At 40.1% G+C, this 18,860-nt stretch overlaps 1 protein-coding gene and 1 pseudogene across 1 annotated transcript; both read left to right on the top strand.

The window, feature by feature from the left end:
- The first annotated feature begins 2,841 nt into the window (after positions 1-2,841).
- On the top strand, positions 2,842-3,795 carry LOC117022604 (vesicle-associated membrane protein-associated protein B-like). Its single transcript, XM_033106728.1, has one exon. The coding sequence runs from the start codon at positions 2,961-2,963 to the stop codon at positions 3,690-3,692; it is 732 nt and encodes a 243-aa protein (XP_032962619.1). The 5' UTR covers positions 2,842-2,960; the 3' UTR covers positions 3,693-3,795.
- An 8,355-nt stretch (positions 3,796-12,150) lies between these two features.
- LOC117022070 (uncharacterized) lies at positions 12,151-13,672 on the top strand (annotated as a pseudogene).
- Positions 13,673-18,860: the final 5,188 nt, after the last annotated feature.

Raw genomic sequence — 18,860 nt, 5'->3', positions numbered from 1 at the left:
AGCAGCTTCAGGCCAACTATTGGTGGCAGCCAGCCTCAGTTCACAGTAAGGCCACCCCCACATGCCTCCAGGTCCAGCAAAGGCAGCAGCCATCCACATATAGTTCTGGGGCTTCTACTAGATAGACATGGGTTGGTAACAGGCAAGGTTGAAATTGGCCTTCATGGAAGCCCCTCCCAAGAGACACCAGAAACAACACACACAGAGGCCAGCTTCAGACCTTTCCAGAGCACTACCTAGCTAGCCCCACAGGCATCACACCCAAAGAGAGGTTCTCTATAGGCACAAGAACCCATGGGGGGCAAATCCTCCTCTAAGGGGTCAGCCCCCATACAGCAGCTCATACACTTTGTGCATAGCCACTCCACACGGTCAGTCTGGGAGTCAATCCCACCCACTGACGCACCAAAAGCAATTGAGGCTCAACCACAATAGGAGAACATACACAACACACTCAAGGAAAACTCCTGGAATACACACATGGGGGATCAGGGAGAATGCGCCATTCTACCACACAGGACACATACTACATAAGTCCACCGTGCAAAGACTGAGAGACATAGGACATCTACAAAATTCACAGGAGCAAATACACATCAGCAGCCAGAATGAGAAAACAGAGAAACAAGTCCCCCAGAAAAGAACAGGAGAAACCTCCAGAAATAAAACTAAATGAAATGGAGACAACCAACCTACTAGAGACAGTTTAAAATACTTATTATAAGAATGTTTCAGGAACTTAGTGAAAATTTCAACAAAGAGATAGCAAGCACAAAGAAGGACATCGAAACCATAAAAAAGAACCATTATTGTATAAAGAATACAGTAATGGAAATGAAGAATACACTGGAAGTAATCAACAGCAGGTTAAATGAAACAGAGGATTGAATTAGCGATTTAGAAGAAAAAGTAGCAGAAAACATCCGATCAAAACAACAAAAAGAAAAAAGAATTACAAATAACAGGAAGGTACTAAAGGGACCTGTAGGAATGACATCAAGAGTAACAACATGCACACCATAGGAGTACCAAAAGGAGAAGAGAGTGAGCAAGGTATTGAGAATCTATTTAAAGAAATGATGACTGAAAACTTTCTGAACCTGGCAAAGAAAATAGGTATACAGGCACAGGAACAGGAGTAGCAATATTCATATCAGACAAAATACACTTTAAAATGCAGACTATAATAAGAGACAAAGAAGGGCATTACATAAAAATAAGGGGATCATTCCAACAAGAGGACATCACCCTAGTAAAAATTTATGCACCTAACATAGGATCACCTAAATATATAAAGCAGATATTGGTGGACATAAAGTAAAACAATCATAGTAGGTGACTTTCACATCCCCACTGATACTAATGGAAAGATCTTCCAGACAAAAAATCAACATAGAAATAGCAGCTTTAAATGACACACTAGACCTGGTGGATTTAATTGATAGTTTTAGAGCATATTGCCCAAAGCAGTTGAATATACATTCTTTTCAGGTGAAAATGGACTCCATTTTCCAAGATAGACCACATCTTACGCCATAAACCAAGTCTTAAGTTTAAGAACACTGAAATCATATCAAACATCTTCTCTGACCACAGGGGTATGAATTAGAAATTACAAAAAACAAACAAACAAACAAACAGAAAACAAAACACTGAAGAACGCACAACAACATGGAGACTAAATAACATGTTACTAAATGAATGGGTCAACAATGAGATCAAGAAAGAAATAGAAAAATACCCTGAGACAAATGAAAATCAAAACAAAACAACACAAAATGTATGGGACACAGCAAAACCAGTCCTAACAGGAAAAATCATAGCACTACAGGCCTACCTAAAGAAACAGAAAAATCTCACCACAACAGTCTATCTTAATACTTAAGGGAACTGGAAAAAGAACAGCAAACAAAGCCCAAAGTGAGTACAAGGAAGAAATAATACAGATCAGGTAGGGTATAAAGACACATTACTTTCACGGGAATAATAATAATACAAATGGCTGATTTGTTAACAGAAACCACAGTAGCCAAAAGACAATGGGAACACATCTTTAAAGTATTGAAAGCAAAAACTGCCAACCTAGAATGAACATATACCCAGTGTCCATATTCTTTAAAAAATGAAAGCAAAATAAAGACATTCTCAGGCAGACAAAAGCTGAGACAATCCATTGTCATCAGACCCACTTTACAAGAAAATACTTTAAAAGAAGTTGATAAGCAAACAAAGAATAAAAGGGAACTTCCTAAATCTGATAACTATGCATAAAAAACTTACAGCTAATATACTCAGTGATGAATATTGAATACTTTCCCTTCAGACTGCAACCAGGAGGGAGATGTGTAATATCACTAATTATATGTAACCTCCAGAAATGGAACCAAATGAAACAGAGGTAACCAACCTTTCAGAGACAGAGTTCAGAACACTGATGATAAGAATGTTTAAAGAGCTTAGAGACAACATAAAGAAGGATGTAGAAATCATAATGAACAACCAGTTAGAACTAAAGAACACAATTACCGAAATAAAGAACTCACTTGAAGGAATTAACAGCAGGTTAGATGAAGCAGAGGATCGAATCAGCGACTTAGAAGACAAGTTAGCAGAGATCACCCAAACAGAACAACAGAAAGAAAAAAGAATAAAAAACAATGAGGATGGCTTAAGAGACCTCTGGGATAACATCAAGCACAGCAACATGCGCATCATAGGAATACCAGAAGGTGAAGAGAGGAAGCAAGGGATTAAGAACATATTTGGGGCCTCGCCCTCGCCCTCCGCCCCTGCGCCTGCACCGCGTAGGCCAACCCCCCCGCGCGAGCCCGCAAGGACCCCCGCCCGCGCCCCGGCCGGCCCCCCCTTTCCAAATTTAAAGGGGGCGCAGCATTAACGCCTCCCGCCTCAGGTGACCTCCCAGGGGTCTCCCCGCCAGAGGTGTCCGGCTGCGGAGGAACATGGCGAAGGTGGAGCAGGTCCTGAGCCTCGAGCCGCAGCACGAGCTCAAATTCCGAGGTCCCTTCACAGACGTTGTCACCACCAACCTGAAGCTTGGCAACCCGACAGACCGCAACGTGTGCTTTAAAGTGAAGACCACAGGACCGCGTAGGTACTGCGTGAGGCCCAACAGCGGGGTCATCGATGCAGGGGCTGCCATCAATGTCTCCGTGATGTTACAGCCTTTCGATTATGATCCCAATGAGAAAAGTAAACACAAGTTTATGGTTCAGTCTATGTTTGCTCCAAGTGACACTTCTGATATGGAAGCAGTATGGAAGGAGGCAAAACCGGAAGACCTTATGGATTCAAAACTTAGATGTGTGTTTGAATTGCCAGCAGAAAATGATAAACCACATGATGTAGAAATAAATAAAATTATATCCACAACTGCATCAAAGACAGAAACACCTACGGTGTCTAAATCTCTGAGTTCTTCTTTGGATGACACTGAAGTGAAGAAGGTGATGGAAGAATGTAGGAGGCTGCAAGGTGAGCTTCAGAGGCTCTGGGAGGAGAACAAGCACTTCAAGGAAGAAGATGGACTCCGGATGAGGAAGGCGGCACAGAGCAACAGCCCTGGCCCTGCGCTGGCCATGGCTGGCAAGGAGGAGGGCCTGAGCAGCCGGCTCCTGGCTCTGGTGGTCCTGTTCTTCATCGTCGGGGTGGTCATAGGGAAGATCGCTTTGTAGAGGCCGCGAAGACGCGGGCCAACCGGTCGGGTGACGGCCCGCCATGGCGTGGGATTTAAATTTATCATAACCGTGTACACAAAGAAATTAATGTATGATGACATCTCACAGGTCTTGCCTTTAAATTACCCTCCCTGCGCGTGCGAGTGGTGCGCGCACACGAATAGAACATAATATAACGATCTCTTAGAAAGTTACAAATGAGTAGTCAATGATTGGGGGAGAAGAATGATCTTTGTTAATGACAAGGGGAACCATGATTAAGTGATAATGGCATGTTGTAAATGTCATTTTAAACATTTGTAGCCTCGGTACATGTTGCTGGATTACCTCTCTTAAAACACGACACTCTTCCTTGCCTGTTGGTGCTGGCCCTCGGCGCTGGGGAGTGCCGTCGCCTCCACGGAGTAACCCCCAAGCTGCTCACTCACTCCCCAGGCTGCTTTCCACGTTCTGCCCAGGCCATGAGTTCCTTGGTACTGATGATCAGAGTCAGAAGCAGAAAAGAATTGTGCTGTGGCAGCGTCAGATGTGCTTGTCAAGAGGGGGAGGCATATGTTGACTGACTGACCCGACACTTTGGAAATAAAAGTCAATGCTTTGTTCTCTTAAAGGGACCAAGCTAAATTACTGTTGGTTCATGTAGTGAGGCTGAACTGTTATTCAGAGATGTTTAATGCATATTTAACTTATTTAATGTATTTCATCTCATGTTTTCTTACTGTCACAAGATTATAATTAATGCTGTGGCCTAAAATCACCTGTGCTACCTGAGGCCGGTGGGCGAGGCTGACATGGCTGCTGGAGGGCCGCGGGCTCCTCTGCCCGGAGGTTCTGGGCTCTGCATACACACGGAGGTTTATTGGAATGTTGGAGAACAGCTGCCAGGAAGCATTTTTCTGTGTAAATAAATAACAGCTACCATAGGGAGGGACATTTTTAGTAGCGACAGTCAACTCTGTATTACCCTTTGTATTGTTTCTTCACTGCCCGCCCCCCAGCCACCACTCATACTCCCAGCATATTTGCCCTGAGTCTGGTCCTGACCTTTTCCATGTGGCCCTAGCTTGGGGTCGGGGCGAGTGAGTCAGATGGCAGAGTGGTCAGAGAGGGAACCAGCCGGTGGGGGTGGGCAGGGGATGCGAGAGACTCCTCACATAATCTATCCAGTCGTAATTGAGAGTTTGACTGTGAATTAATTTTATGATGTAAAAGGCCAATCCAATTATGTTTGACTATGTAGCATCTTAAAAAGAAAAAGATTAAAATAAAGCCCCCTAATTAAGAAAAAAAAAAAAAAGAACATATTTGAAGTAATAATGTCTGAAAACTTCCCCAACCTGATGAAGGAAACCAACATACAAGCCCAGGAAGTGCAGAGAGTTCCAACCAGGATAAACCCAAACAGGTTCACACCAAGACACATTATAGTTAAAATGGCAAAGTTTCAAGACAAAGAGAGAGTCCGAAAAGCAGCAAGAGAAAGACAGAGGGTTACATACAAGGGAACTCCCATAAGACTATCAAATGACTTTTCTTCAGAAACATTGAAGGCCAGGAAGGAGTGGCAGGAGATACTCAAAGTCATGGAAAACAAAGGCCTCCAACCTAGATTGCTTTATCCAGCAAGGCTATCATTTAAAGTTGATGGAGAGATAAAGAGCTTCCCAGAAAAGAATAAGTTAAAGGAATTTATTACCACCAAGCCAGCATTGCAAGAAATACTAACAGGACTTCTGTAAATAGAAGAAAGATGAAAACAATCTAACTACAAATTTAAAAATGGCAATCACTATGTACCTATCTATAATCACTTTAAATATAAACAGATTGAATGCTCCAATCAAGAGACATAGGGTGGCTGAGTGGATAAGAAAGCAAGACCCTTGTATATGCTGTATACAAGAGACTCACCTCAGATCAAAAGACACACACAGGCTGAAAGTGAAGGGTTAGAGTAAGATATTTCATGCAAATGGAAATGAGAAAAAAGCTGGAGTTGCAATACTTATATCTGACAAAATAGACTTTAAAATGAAGAACATATTAAAAGACAAAGATGGGCACTATATAATAATAAAGGGATCAATCTGACAAGAGGACATAACCCTAGTAAACATCTATGCACCCAACAGAGGAGCACCTAAATATATAAAACAGGTACTGACTGACATAAAGAGAGAGACCAACAGTAACATTATCATAGTAGGGGACTTCAACACACCTCTGACAACAAGGGACAGGTCTTCCAGACAGAAAATCAATATGGAAACAACGGCCTTAAATGACACATTGGACCACTTGGATTTAATAGATATTTTCAGAGCATTTCACCCCAAAGCTGCAGAAAATACGTTCTTCTCAAGCGCACATGGAACATTTTCCAAGATAGACCATATGTTAGGCCACAAAACAAGTCTTGATAAATTTAAGAAAATTGAAATCATACCAATTGTCTTCTCTGACCACAGTGCTATGAAATTAGAAGTGAACTACAGGAAAAAAAACTGGAAGACACACCAATTCATGGAGGCTGAATAACACGTTCCTAAATAATGAATGGGTCAAGCAGGAGATCAAGCAAGAAATCAAAAGATATCTGGAGACAAACAAAAATGAAAACACGACGACTCAAAATCTATGGGATGCCACGAAAGCAGTCCTAAGAGGGAAATTCACAGCATTGCAGGCCTACCCTAAAGAAACAAGAAAAAATCACTAATCAACAGTTCATCTTCTCACTTAAGGGATCTGGAAAAAGAACAGCAAAATAAGCCCAAAGGAAGCATGAGGAAGGAAGGAGATAATAATAGAGATCAGAGCGGAAATAAATGAAATAGAAACCAGAAAAACAATACAAAACATCAATGAATCCAAGAGTTGGTTCTGAGAGAAGATAAACAAAATTGACAAACCTTTAGCCAGACTCATTAAAAAAAAGAGAGAGAAGACCCAAATTAATAAAATCAGAAATGAAAGAGGAGAAGTGACAACAGACACTGCAGAAATACAAAAAAATTTAAGAAATTTCTATGAGCAACTATATGCCAACAAATTTGACAATCTGGAAGAAATGGACAATTTTCTAGAGGCATACAACCTTCCAACGCTATCTGCAGAAGAAATAGAAAACCTGAATAGACTGATTACCACCAGGGAAATTGAATCAGTAATCAACAATCTCCCAACAAACAAAAGCCCTGGACCAGATGGCTTTACAGGTGAATTTTAGAAAACGTTCAAAAAGAATTATCACCCACTCTCCTCAAGCTCTTCCAAAAAATCTAGAAGGAGGGAAGACTTTCAAACACTTTTTACGAAGCCACTATCACCCTGATCCCAAAATCAGACAAAGACACCACAAAAAAAGAAAACTCGGGGCCGGCCTGGTGGCTCAGGCGGTTAGAGCTCCATGCTCCTAACTCTGAAGGCTGCCGGTTCGATTCCCACATGGGCCAGTGGGCTCTCAACCACAAGGTTGCCAGTTCCATTCCTCAACTCCCGCAAGGGATGGTGGGCTCCGCCCCCTGCAACTAAGATTGAACACAGCACCTTGAGCTGAGCTTCCGCTGAGCTCCCGGATGGCTCAATTGGTTGGAGTGCATCCTCTCAACCACAAGGTTGCCGGTTCAACTCCCGCAAGGGATGGTGGGCTGTGCCCCCTGCAACTAGGAACGGCAACTGGACCTGGAGCTGAGCTGCGCCCGACACAACTAAGACTGAAAGGACAACAACTTGAAGCTGAACGGCACCCTCCACAACTAAGATTGAAAGGACAACAACTTGACTTGGAAAACGGGCCTGGAAGTACACACTGTTCCCCAATAAAGTCCTGTTCCCCTTCCCCAATAAAAATCTTTAAAAAAAAAAAGAAAAAGAAAGAAAGAAAAATACAGGCCGATATCTCTAATGAACATAGATGCAAAAATCCTCAACAAAATATTAGCGAACAGAATTCAGCAATACATTAAAAATATCATACACCATGATCAAGTGGGATTCATCCCTAGTATGCAAGTGTGGTTCAACATCCCCAAATCAATTAATGTGATACACCACATTAACAAAATGAAAAATAAAAATCACATGATCATATCAATAGATGCAGAGAAAGCACTTGACAAAATCCAGCAGCCATTTATGATATTCATCAGAGATATTATTCTGTAGTGTGTGTGTGTGTGTGTGTGTGTGTGTGTGATCCTTACCAGGTTTTGGTGTCAAAGTAATGTTCTTTTTTCTTAGGATTGCTTTGGCTGTATAAGTCTATTGTGATTCCATACAAATCTGATGATTTTTTGTTCTATTTCTTGAAAAAAATGCCATTGGGATTTTGATGGCGATTGCATTAAGTCTGTATATTGCTTCGGGTAATATGGTCATTTTAACTATGTTGATTCTTCCAATCCATGAGCACGGAATGTCTTTCCATTTCCTTGTGTCTTCTTCAATTTCTTTTAAGAATGCCCTACAGTTTTCAGTGTATAGGTCCTTCAAATCCTTTGTTAAGTTTATTTTTAGATATTTTAGGTATTTTATTCCTTTGTTGCAACTGCAAAAGGAATTGTTTTTTCATTTCATTGTTAGTATGTAGGAAAGCAGTGGATTTTTGTACATTGATTTTGTAGCCAGCAACTTTATTTGTTAATTGTTTCTAATAGCTTCTTGGTGGAGTCTTTAGGGTTTTTTATACAAAAATCATGTCATCTGCAAAAAGCGACAATTTAACTTCTTCTTTCCCAATTCAAATACCTTTTATTTCTGTCTCTTGCCTGATTGCTCTGGCTCGGATTTCCAATAGTATGTTGAATAATAGTGGTGATAAGACAGGGACCCCTGTTTTATTCCTGATTGTAGAGCAAAAGCCTTCAGTTTTCACCATTAAGTAGGATATTAGCTGAGGGTTTGTCATATGTGACCTTTATTATGTTGAGGTACTTTCCTTCTATATCCATTTAATTGTTTTAATCATAAATGTGTGTTGTATCTTGTTAAATGCTTTTGCTGCATCTATTGATAAAGTCGTATAATTTTTATCTTTCATTTTGTTTATGTGGTGTATCACATTGATCAATTTGCATATGGTGAACCATATGTGTGCCCCTGGACTGAACTCCACTTGATCATGATGTGTAATCTTTTTAATGTATTGTTGTAATGATTTGCTAGAATTTTATTTAGAATTCTAAATAAATTATTTATTTAGAAAAGACATTTCAGGTGACATCTGTATTTCAGATAACCATCAAGGTAGGCTCTCTGAAGATTGCTCAAAAGTCTTTATTTTCAAAAGTTTTTAAAATGTTAAAGCTATTTAAACACTGTTGTATTTGAGATTTTACTCTTAAGAGATGAGTGATTTTAAGGTGACATCATTAAAACTTGGCCTCAAAGTTTGGTCCTCTAGCACTTTTATGTCATTCTTTTGAACATATTATGTACTGAAAAGCATTAGAGCCCATTGTCAGGCACAAAACCCCCAGGCCATCAATGAAGCAGTCATCCCCATACACCCTAGAGCAAGGCTGGAGGTATCACATTCCCATCTGGAAAGAAAGAAATTTCTTAACAGCCACTGGATCTCCCATCAAATACCATCAGATCAATCAGTTATTCCAGTCAGTACACCTCCCCAGAGAAATAGCAGTCATACATTGTAAAGGACACCAAAAGGGAAATGACGAGGTTTCTGAAAGTAACCGTCTAGCATGTCAGGTGGCCACAAACGCTGCCATACTTGCTCCCACACAACTCCCCTAGTTTGGGACAGGTCGGCAACACATATGAAGCCCCAAAACACACAGGAAGAACAAAAGTGGACAAAGGAAAGGGGTTACTCTTATCTGCCTACAGGAGGGCTACAAAGTGAGGATGGCCGTCTCCACCTCCCAGCAGCAAATCAGTGGAAGGTCCTCCAAACCCTACAGCAGACCTTCCATTTAGTGCAGGACAAAACCCTACAGATAGCTCAATGGTTATTCACAGGCAAAGGCATTCACAAAACTATAAAAAACATTCTTATCTCCTGTAAGTTATGCCATAAAAACAATCCCCAAATGCATTGTCACACACCCCTGGGAATAGGGTAAAATAAACAGGGTAAAATATCCAGGGGAGGACTGGCAATTAGATTTCACCCACATGCCCAAAGAAAAAGGATACAAATATCTCCTAATATGGGTAGACACCTTTACACACTGGATTGAGGCCTTTCCCTGCTGGACTGAAAAAGCTATAGAGGTAGTTAAAGCTGTAATCACAGAAATTATACCCAGGTTTGGTCTCCCCAGGTCCCCAAAGCGACAATGGACCCTCTTTCAAATGCTTAGTCACCAAAGGAAGCTCTAAAGCCTTGGTAATAAACTATCATCTCCACTGTTCGTGGAGACGCCAGTCCTCTGGCAAGGTAGAAAAGACCAATGATGTTATTAAAAGGCATCTTCAAAAGCTATCCCAAGAAACCAGCCAAACCTGGACCACCTTACTCCTTATAGCTCTCCTTCGTATTCAAAATGCCCCCAACAAACCGGGCCTAAGCCCTTTTGAGATGCTCTATGGCAGGCCCTTCCTAACAAATGACCTACTTGTAGACCATGAAACCATAGAATTAACCCAACATGTCACCTCTCTAGCCCAATTCCAATAGGTCATCCAACAGATCTCGGGATCACAACCCAGAGAAAGAGGGAGTCCCCTGTTTTCCCCAGGGGATGGAATGCTTATTAAAACCCTTCCCTCTTTGTCTCCTAGTCTAGACCTGGCCTGGAAAGGGTCCTACACGGTAATCCTCTCTACTCCCACAGCTGTGAAGGTACTGGAATTTGACTCTTGGATCCACCATTCCCAGATAAAGCAGTGGGATCTGGAAGAACTGGTGCCACCTGTGGGTCCAGAGCTTGTGAGCCCTTCAACAGAGCCACTCAATTACTCCTGCGTACCATTGAAAGATCTAAAGCTTCTCTTTGGAAAGGTTGCCAACACATCAGATAAGCTATGAAAAATAACACCATCCATAAACCTCTAATTTAATTCTTTTAACACTTCTCCCAAAAGGATTTTCAGATAGTCCCATGTCCTTCCAAAAGGATGAAAATTTTTGGTTTTACCTAGCCAAACATGTAATGAATGTGTCTGATTTCTGTCTCACCAGAGGCACCTACATAGAACAAACCTCTACCTCCTGCCTAATAGGAGTTTGCACACCCTTAAGCCACATAAAAAACCATACTATCTTTCAGTTTATTAATAAGCCCATTTCTTACTCTGACATTTATAATTGGGGACCCACCAGTTCCCTAAAAGACAGGAGGATGTTTTCCTGAAAAGTAATAGCTGTAACCCTGGCAGAAAAATGTGTCAAATTCACCAGTTGTTCTAACCAATGTTTCAATCTTTCAGCCAATATCTGTTTAAACTGAAGCTCCACCACCTGTGTAAGTTATGTTAATGCACATGTCAAATGACCTGCTGGATGGCTTCTCATTTGTGGAAGACTGTCTACTCCTATGTTCCAGCTTACAGCACGGGGGTACCTTGCTCCCTCAGGGGGTTAACTGTCTTTTTACCTCAAAAATCTCATCAGACTAGACACCACGGGGAACTTACTCTAGATTCCAGTTGTAACAGTAATGTACATTTGTTCAGTCCAGCAGAATATGTATCATTATCTGTTTTTATAGTACCAGCTATGACTATTGCCTTAAATATAGAGATTAGCCAAGTAGGCTGCCCCTCCATGACAAAGGCCCTAAACGTCACTTCACAGGCAGTCATTGGAAAGGAGTTAGGACAAGTCAGAGAAGCAGTTCTTGAAAACAGAGCTGCCATAGATTATTTACTCTTAAGTCATAACCATGGAATGAAGAATTTAAAACACTATGTTGTTTTAATCTCTCTGACAACTCACAGTTAACTGAAGACAAAGTTAAACAGATTCACGACATAGTGTCCAATATTAAGCACAGAGAAGGGCTTTTTGGTCTTGATCTCTCCTCCCTTACTTCCTGGATTCCCAGCCTGACTGGGCTGAAGGAGACATTTCCCATTTGTCTCTTATTCACTGCTGTGGGGATAATATCATGCTGTTGCCCACAATGTATCTCAGCCTGCAGATCACCTACTGGCTGACTGTAACAGTACAAGCGACTACAACATCTGGGCCATAGGACAGAGACCACCCAGCTCCAGATGGTTCTGAATATAAAATCTCACCAAAATTCACCCATCTACCACAAACCTCTGGCCCGCCCTCTGACCGACTAGCCTACTGCCAGCCCATACTCCACCCCTTCTCAGCAGGAAGCAGCCAGAGCGGTCTTCCTGCCCTTCCTCTATCGGCAGTTAGGGTTAGTTTTTCAGAGGAAGGATGGAAATAGGAAAGTCATAGACAGTTAGGGTCAGGACCATGGTGGAGGGACCATGGCCCAGACAGACAGTCTCAAAATGAGATGGGAAAATCATGGGCAGTCAGGGACGTGTGGCAGAGGACCTCAAGGCCAAAGAGAACAGTAGCTGCCAGGAAAAAAAAATGTAGAGAAGGGAACTGGATGGGAGGGCTACTGCACCGGACTGCAGAGTCAGCCAAGATACAAGCCCAGGTGCAGGAAGGCGATGGGGACGGGGAGCCCAACAGGCTCCTGGTAAACAACTTAAAGATTACAGACTCAAGGACATATAGTCTCTGGCGCAGCTTAGCCTACACGGCATTTCATTCGGATCACCCCTCTCTTTGGAGAGCTGTACTCGTACACTTTTCGTTTTTGCAATAAAACTGTATACTGCTTCAATTTACCTGTCTGAGTCCGTGTTCTCATTCTTTGAGTATTTGAGACCACAAACTCTGGGCAACAGACACCAGAATCCTAAATCAGTGTTTTGTGTGCGGTGACAAATTAATGGGCAATAATGGTAATTTAAGGGCCAAAGATACTTGATTAAGTGATCAAAAGATGATGCCTGTGCAGATTTCTTTAGTAAAGAAAAAATATCACTGTGTAGATGCATTAACCTTTTTTTCAAGGACTTAATACAGTCTTCAACCAATTTTTTTGGTAAAGCCAAAAGTATTAATTTCCCGTTTCTTCTTGAGGAGCCCGTAGAAGCCATGTCTAAAGTTTAAGTACCTGGAAATGGCAACTTATAATGAGACTGCTTCTTTAGCCACAGATCTAGTGTCCCTGCCACTTGCTATCACAGCACTGTTTCATTTTCCAATTGTAGAGAATCTCTTTTACATTACCAACAATGATTTACTTAGTCCTCTCTACACCATGCTTTATGGTGCATATTACTACAGCTCTTTCTTTATATGTAAAAAAAGTACAAAGACATTTCTGTGCATAGCCCCTAATGCAGAGACCAAAACTTTAATGTCTGCAAAAAAACTTTTACAGCAATAGCAACAAGCGAAGCAGGACAACCACCACCATATTCTAACATGTGGACCCTTTATTGTCTAACTGATATGAAATAACAAAGTCACCCATCACCACCACCTGTACCTGGGACTTTCCCCCAAGCAACCCTCTATTATCTAATCCTAAGGACCCACAGTCTCTGCAGCACCCACCGAAAGTTACTTCTCCAACTTATGTGATGATGGACAACAGACAGCAAGAAGACCAGTGCCCCGCCTTCTATTCTAATAGCTCAGATGTTCAGGGAGCACAGGATTGGAAACCTCGTCCTAAACATGCTGTTGTTTCCCAGGCAGATCCCTTGAAGAGATACGCTGCAGTCCAAGTACGCACTGCTGTTCCTGCTGATCAGAAACTCCAGAAACAACCCCCAAGCCTCAGAATGCTAGTCCCCCTATAAGTGGACAAGATGTCCCAGGCCACAAAGCCCAGATTTTTTTCTGTTGCTTTCCCAGGAGAAGATGTAGATAAAAAAGGTGTTGACAAACATACTCCCTTTGGAAGTTATGTATTGCTGGAGAAATAACCATGACTACTGCCCATGGTCACAGAGCAGAAACTTAAAACTGGCAGGTAAATCTTCCTACCATAATGAGTGGGCCTTAAGACACTTGAGCATTTTGATTTGTTGACCTGGAATCTGAGCTATTTAAAAAAATTAAATTGAATGGCGTCATTCAATGAGTTGGGGTACACTCTAATTTGATGGTTACTGTCTCCAGCTTCCTAACCGCCAATCACTAATAAATGCACAGCAGGGCACTGCATGCAACATGATAACTCACACCAAGGATCCAGTGTCTCATACAGGAACCAATCAACAACCACCTTTGAATACCTAGTTCTGTGTCTCGCCTTGGAAGATGCTGAAGGGGGATGGATTTGGAAAAAAAAGAGACAGGCTTATGTGGAAATTTACAACCTAGTTGGCATGTTTATAGGGTAGGGAGGAGCAGAGACAAGACATAAGAGCTGGGAACAGCTGGAGAGCAGGGTAAGAGAAAAGAGATTATATATAGAATACCCAATCAATGTAGTAAGAGCTTGTTCCCTCTTAGAGTGAATATTTATGGCAGAATGGACAGACTGGAAACACATCAAAGAGCTAAAGAGACAACTGGAATTAATCGTAGATAAGACAGTTTTATCACTTAATCATTTTTAAATATTTCATTCAACCAGTACTTAATGCGTTGTCCTGTGCTAATCCCTCATCCCCCACATGTGTATAGGACAGCGAGCAAAACATGGAGCCTACATACACCTCAGTGGGGGAGGTGGACAAAACTGTAAGTTACAATGTGTTAAGTATTAGGAAGAAAACAAACAAGGTACTGATACAGACCCTCCTTTATTGGGCCCAGATGTAAACTGATACATGAGTCTCAAAGGAGCCAGCCTTGCAAAGAGCCCACAGACAGAGGCCTAGGGCAGGAGAGAGTGTGGAGTTCGTGACATTGCAGGCTGTAAACCAAATGAGACTGCCTGGGCAGACCTGGGGGGAGTATGGAAGAGGAACTTAGAGATGAGAAGAGGGGACCATAATTCAGGGTCCCTGCATACCAAGGAAAGTGATTTGGACTGAACGGTCAATGAGAAGCCAGAAGATGTTAGATCCTGCTGGCTGCTATGTGGAGAAGTCAGGAGAAGGTAGTGAGAAGATGATCTAAGACTATATAATACAAGTGTGTTAAGAGTATATAATACCTACACACCAACAAGTTCAGGTACTTAATGTGTGACGATTTCAAGCTGAACATCTGATGGACAAAAGCTAGATTTCATTCACAGGCAAGTTCAAGTACTACAGTTACTATATTTCAGGTGACAACTCTCAGTTATCAAAATGTCTTTAGGCTATGTGCATTTATTTCTTATCCTGCTTTTTAGATTTTTAATGGAATTGTCGAAGTGGCTGTTTTCACATGAAATGCCAGGATACATTAATGCAAATGCACAGGTAACTGATTAGATAAGAGCTTAGTGACAGAGCAGGAGGGGAGGCCTTGCCTTTCTGATCTACTCCTCTCACATGTTCGGTTCTGTGACTAAATTTGAACAATTCGCTGCTTATACTTTTTCTAACAGATGCTGAAAATGAAGCTGTTTGAGATGATGTTCAAGGTGGAGTCTGCCACCAAGCGTACTATATCAATAAAATTCATAGAAACATAAAACCTTGTATTCTTGCTTATTTTGTAATTTGTGACAATAGCATTTTCCAACGCTTATACACACTGTAATCAATCAATCAATCACCATTCCCACTCTTGCTTTTCTAGCCAGGTATTCCCACGTGATAATTCTGTATTTGGCATTCACACCCAGTGAAGAGCAGCACCTGGCTATAATACCGTACGTATTTCCCCAGAGAATACTCACTAATGCCAACTGCCCGCTGACCGCTATGCATGCCAGGCAGCTGGTATCTCTTTGGCCCTGGGGACGGCAGCACCACAAGGACTTCTTTGTAATATTCTTGATAATTTAGGATAGTACGAGGTGGCAACGTTAGTACATTTGAAAGTTAAGTAGAAATCACACCTTTTTTTGAACATTCTGAATCCTTTATGTAGCATCAAGCAGATTATTTCACTTTATCACTTGTTAACTTCAAGGTAGCTTTCACTCCCGTTTTCAGCCTTTGATAATGGATGTAAGATTCTAATAGTAGGTTAATTATAGAAATTGCACTCTAAGGGGACCTACTGAATTTTCATGCTCTCCAATGTGTATGTACATATATATGTCGACTTCTTTAAAAACAAAGCACAGTATCACTTAGCTACTGACACATATGGTGAGCAATTCAATGTCTTTGCTAAAAGCAGTTTGAAATAATAATAATTATTCCATATAACCATAATAGATCAGCATGTTTCATTCCTTCTCTTTCCTCAGAAACCTGTTGTCTCATACCTCCCATTAACCTAATATGGAAACATTAAATCCTTTGGCATCACACACACACACACACACACACACACACACACAATATAATAATTTTCTTTTAAACCTAGGCACACTATAAATGACCATAATCAATAACAATTCAAAGAATATAAATATCATGTAAATTTTATGTAAACCAGGATTTCAAATCACAAGGATTCTAGAGGCCCTCCTAAAACATACATACCAAGTGGTCCAGGTGAGAAAAACATTCCTGTCTTTATTGGTCAAGAAGACCATCATCAAAATCTCAAGACAAACATTCTCCAGTGTAAGGCATGAATTCACTTGAAAAACAAGTTAAAACTTTGATATTGGGGAAAGTATAGGAAAGTTTACCACAGAGTTTTCCCTAAAACTCTTCTAGATAATTGACACATATTTGAAGGAAAATAGAATATAGAGCCATAGTAGATTATGTTAAATCATGAGTATGGGCTTAATTTTCCTCAAATCTATCCTCTAATACAGATAACAGAAACATTGATTGGTATCCACTGTACGGTGAGAAATCTTACAAAGCAAACACAAAAAGACAAACAGTCCAATGTGAAAATAGATGGAGGATATGAGCAGGCAATTCACAAAAGTAAAATGGCCTACAATGTATAACAGATGGCAAAAATTACCTATACTTAGGGAAACATAAATTAAGCCACCAAATTATTTCCCCAAAGAAGATATATCAAACATAAGAATCTGAGAAACTATTTTAGGGAGTATAATGTAGAATACCACTATCAAATAAAATTAAACATATTGTTTAAACCTGTGATTCTACATCTAGGAAACTGTCATGCAGAAATATTTACTCATCCACACATTATGTGCATGATGTTCCCTCAAGCACTTAAATAGCTATTCGTCAATGAACACACCTCCTATGAAAGCTATAAGAATACAGCAATTACGGAGAACAAGTAGATTATAGGCAATATTGTTCAATTGTTCTTCATGTCATACTGCTACATAAACAACCATTTCCACATACTAAAAAATTAAATTTAAAAAAAGCAACTGAAAGAGAAACAAACACATAGATATACAGACCAAACTGATGGTTGCCGAAAGGGAGACCAGTGGGAGGGTGGGCAAGAAAGGAGAAGGGAATTAACAAGGAAAACTTCCCTTTACAACGTAAATCACTGGGATATAATGTAAATCATAGAGAATAGAGGCATTAATCTCATAACTATCTACAGTGATACGCTTTGTAAGTTATATAAATGTTGACTCATTATGTTGTACACCTGACCTCAATATGTTGTATGTCAACTTCAGTTACAAATAACTTTTAAATTAAAAAAATAAGTTTTTAACAATTAAGCATTATATTCTTACTTGGAAATAAAATTTAATTAATATATAAATTTGTATAAACACAAAGGAAATCATTTGAAATAAGAATTTACAGCGATAGGAATTTAAATCTTTAGATATGTCTTCACTGTCGACCCTTCATAATATTATTTTCAAGTATTATGTAGTTTTAAAAATTAGTTATATGAATATATTGATTCAAGATAACACGTTTCAAGATTGTGATAGTATGTTATCAATTATTGAGTGTCATTCAGAACACTTGAACTGACCAGAAATCTGGTATTAAATTGGGGAACTTTTTTCATATTTTAAAAAATATATTATATTTAAAATATCTTGGAATAAATATATTACAATGTTTATTAAAATTTTTAATTCATGTAAAAATCTAAACTCACAACTCTTAATGATGTTACTGTGTTTTGACTGTCAATATTTCATGAATTTTGCAGTAGCTTAGTGACCTCTGCTGGCTTACTTTGAAGGTTGTATTTTCTAGTGATTCTGAGACGTAATTACAAATACTTTCACAATCTTCCCATCATGTCTCCTGTCCTTGAACTTTGGCAGGCCTTGCAGCTGTCTTAACCAAAAGAATGCAGTGGAAGTGATGCAGCTTAACTTACAAAGCTATGATAGAAAAGGCATTGATAGACATTGTCTCTTTCTCTCTTACTCTCTTTCCCTCCTTCTCTCTTTTTTCCTCTCCACTCATTTTGGAACCCTGTCCCACACCTGAAGTACACAAGAAAAGGAGATCATATGGTAGAGAGATTAGAAAGATGCACCTAAGAAGTCTCAGTTGCTGAAGCTCCCCAGCAGTTTAAGCTTCTCAAACCCATCACCGGAGGTGTGAAGAAAGCACCTTTAGATGATTACAGCCCCAGCTGTAACCACCTGAGAAATGGTACAAGAACCAACTAGCTGAGCCCAGCTAACAACCAAACTATGAAAGATAATAATGAGCATTAATGTTCTAGGCCCCATATTTGAAGACTCTTTGTTATGCAGTCATTAATAACTGAAACAAAATTTGTACATATTTTAATCATAAATTTGTAGTAATATTATAATAAGTTATAACCGCATGAATGAGAAACTAGATATGTTACATCTTGTAAACATGCTAAATCAGAAAAGTGGTGCGTTAAGAGCTTGCTCTCTGTGGACTCTGATACCCTGGATTCAAGTCCCTGACAAACCGCTAGGAAGTTATATAAGGTTGGGTAAGTACTTAACCTCCCTATGTCCTATTTCTCCAGTGAAATGGAAATCATGATGATGGTATTATCTTCCTCTTGAGGTTGTTGAATAGATGAAAGCAAAATGTGGTAAAGTGCTAAAAACATTTATCCTATATATTTGCTATATGCAGTGAAATTCAATTTGCATTAACTATCACTATTAAATGAATAGAAATACTTCCATAATGATCCTAGTTTCTACATAAATTACCTAATATATATTTAAAATGTAA

The sequence above is a fragment of the Rhinolophus ferrumequinum genome, chromosome 5 (genome assembly GCF_004115265.2).
Source record: "Rhinolophus ferrumequinum isolate MPI-CBG mRhiFer1 chromosome 5, mRhiFer1_v1.p, whole genome shotgun sequence".
Taxonomy (NCBI): domain Eukaryota; kingdom Metazoa; phylum Chordata; class Mammalia; order Chiroptera; family Rhinolophidae; genus Rhinolophus; species Rhinolophus ferrumequinum.
Note: the sequence above shows the minus strand (reverse complement) of the source record. Positions and strands in the feature narration are given on the sequence as shown.

Bases quoted from the DNA above. Each gene is read 5' to 3' on its own strand.
- LOC117022604 (XM_033106728.1), top strand. From the start codon at position 2,961: ATGGCGAAGGTGGAGCAGGTCCTGAGCCTCGAGCCGCAGCACGAGCTC.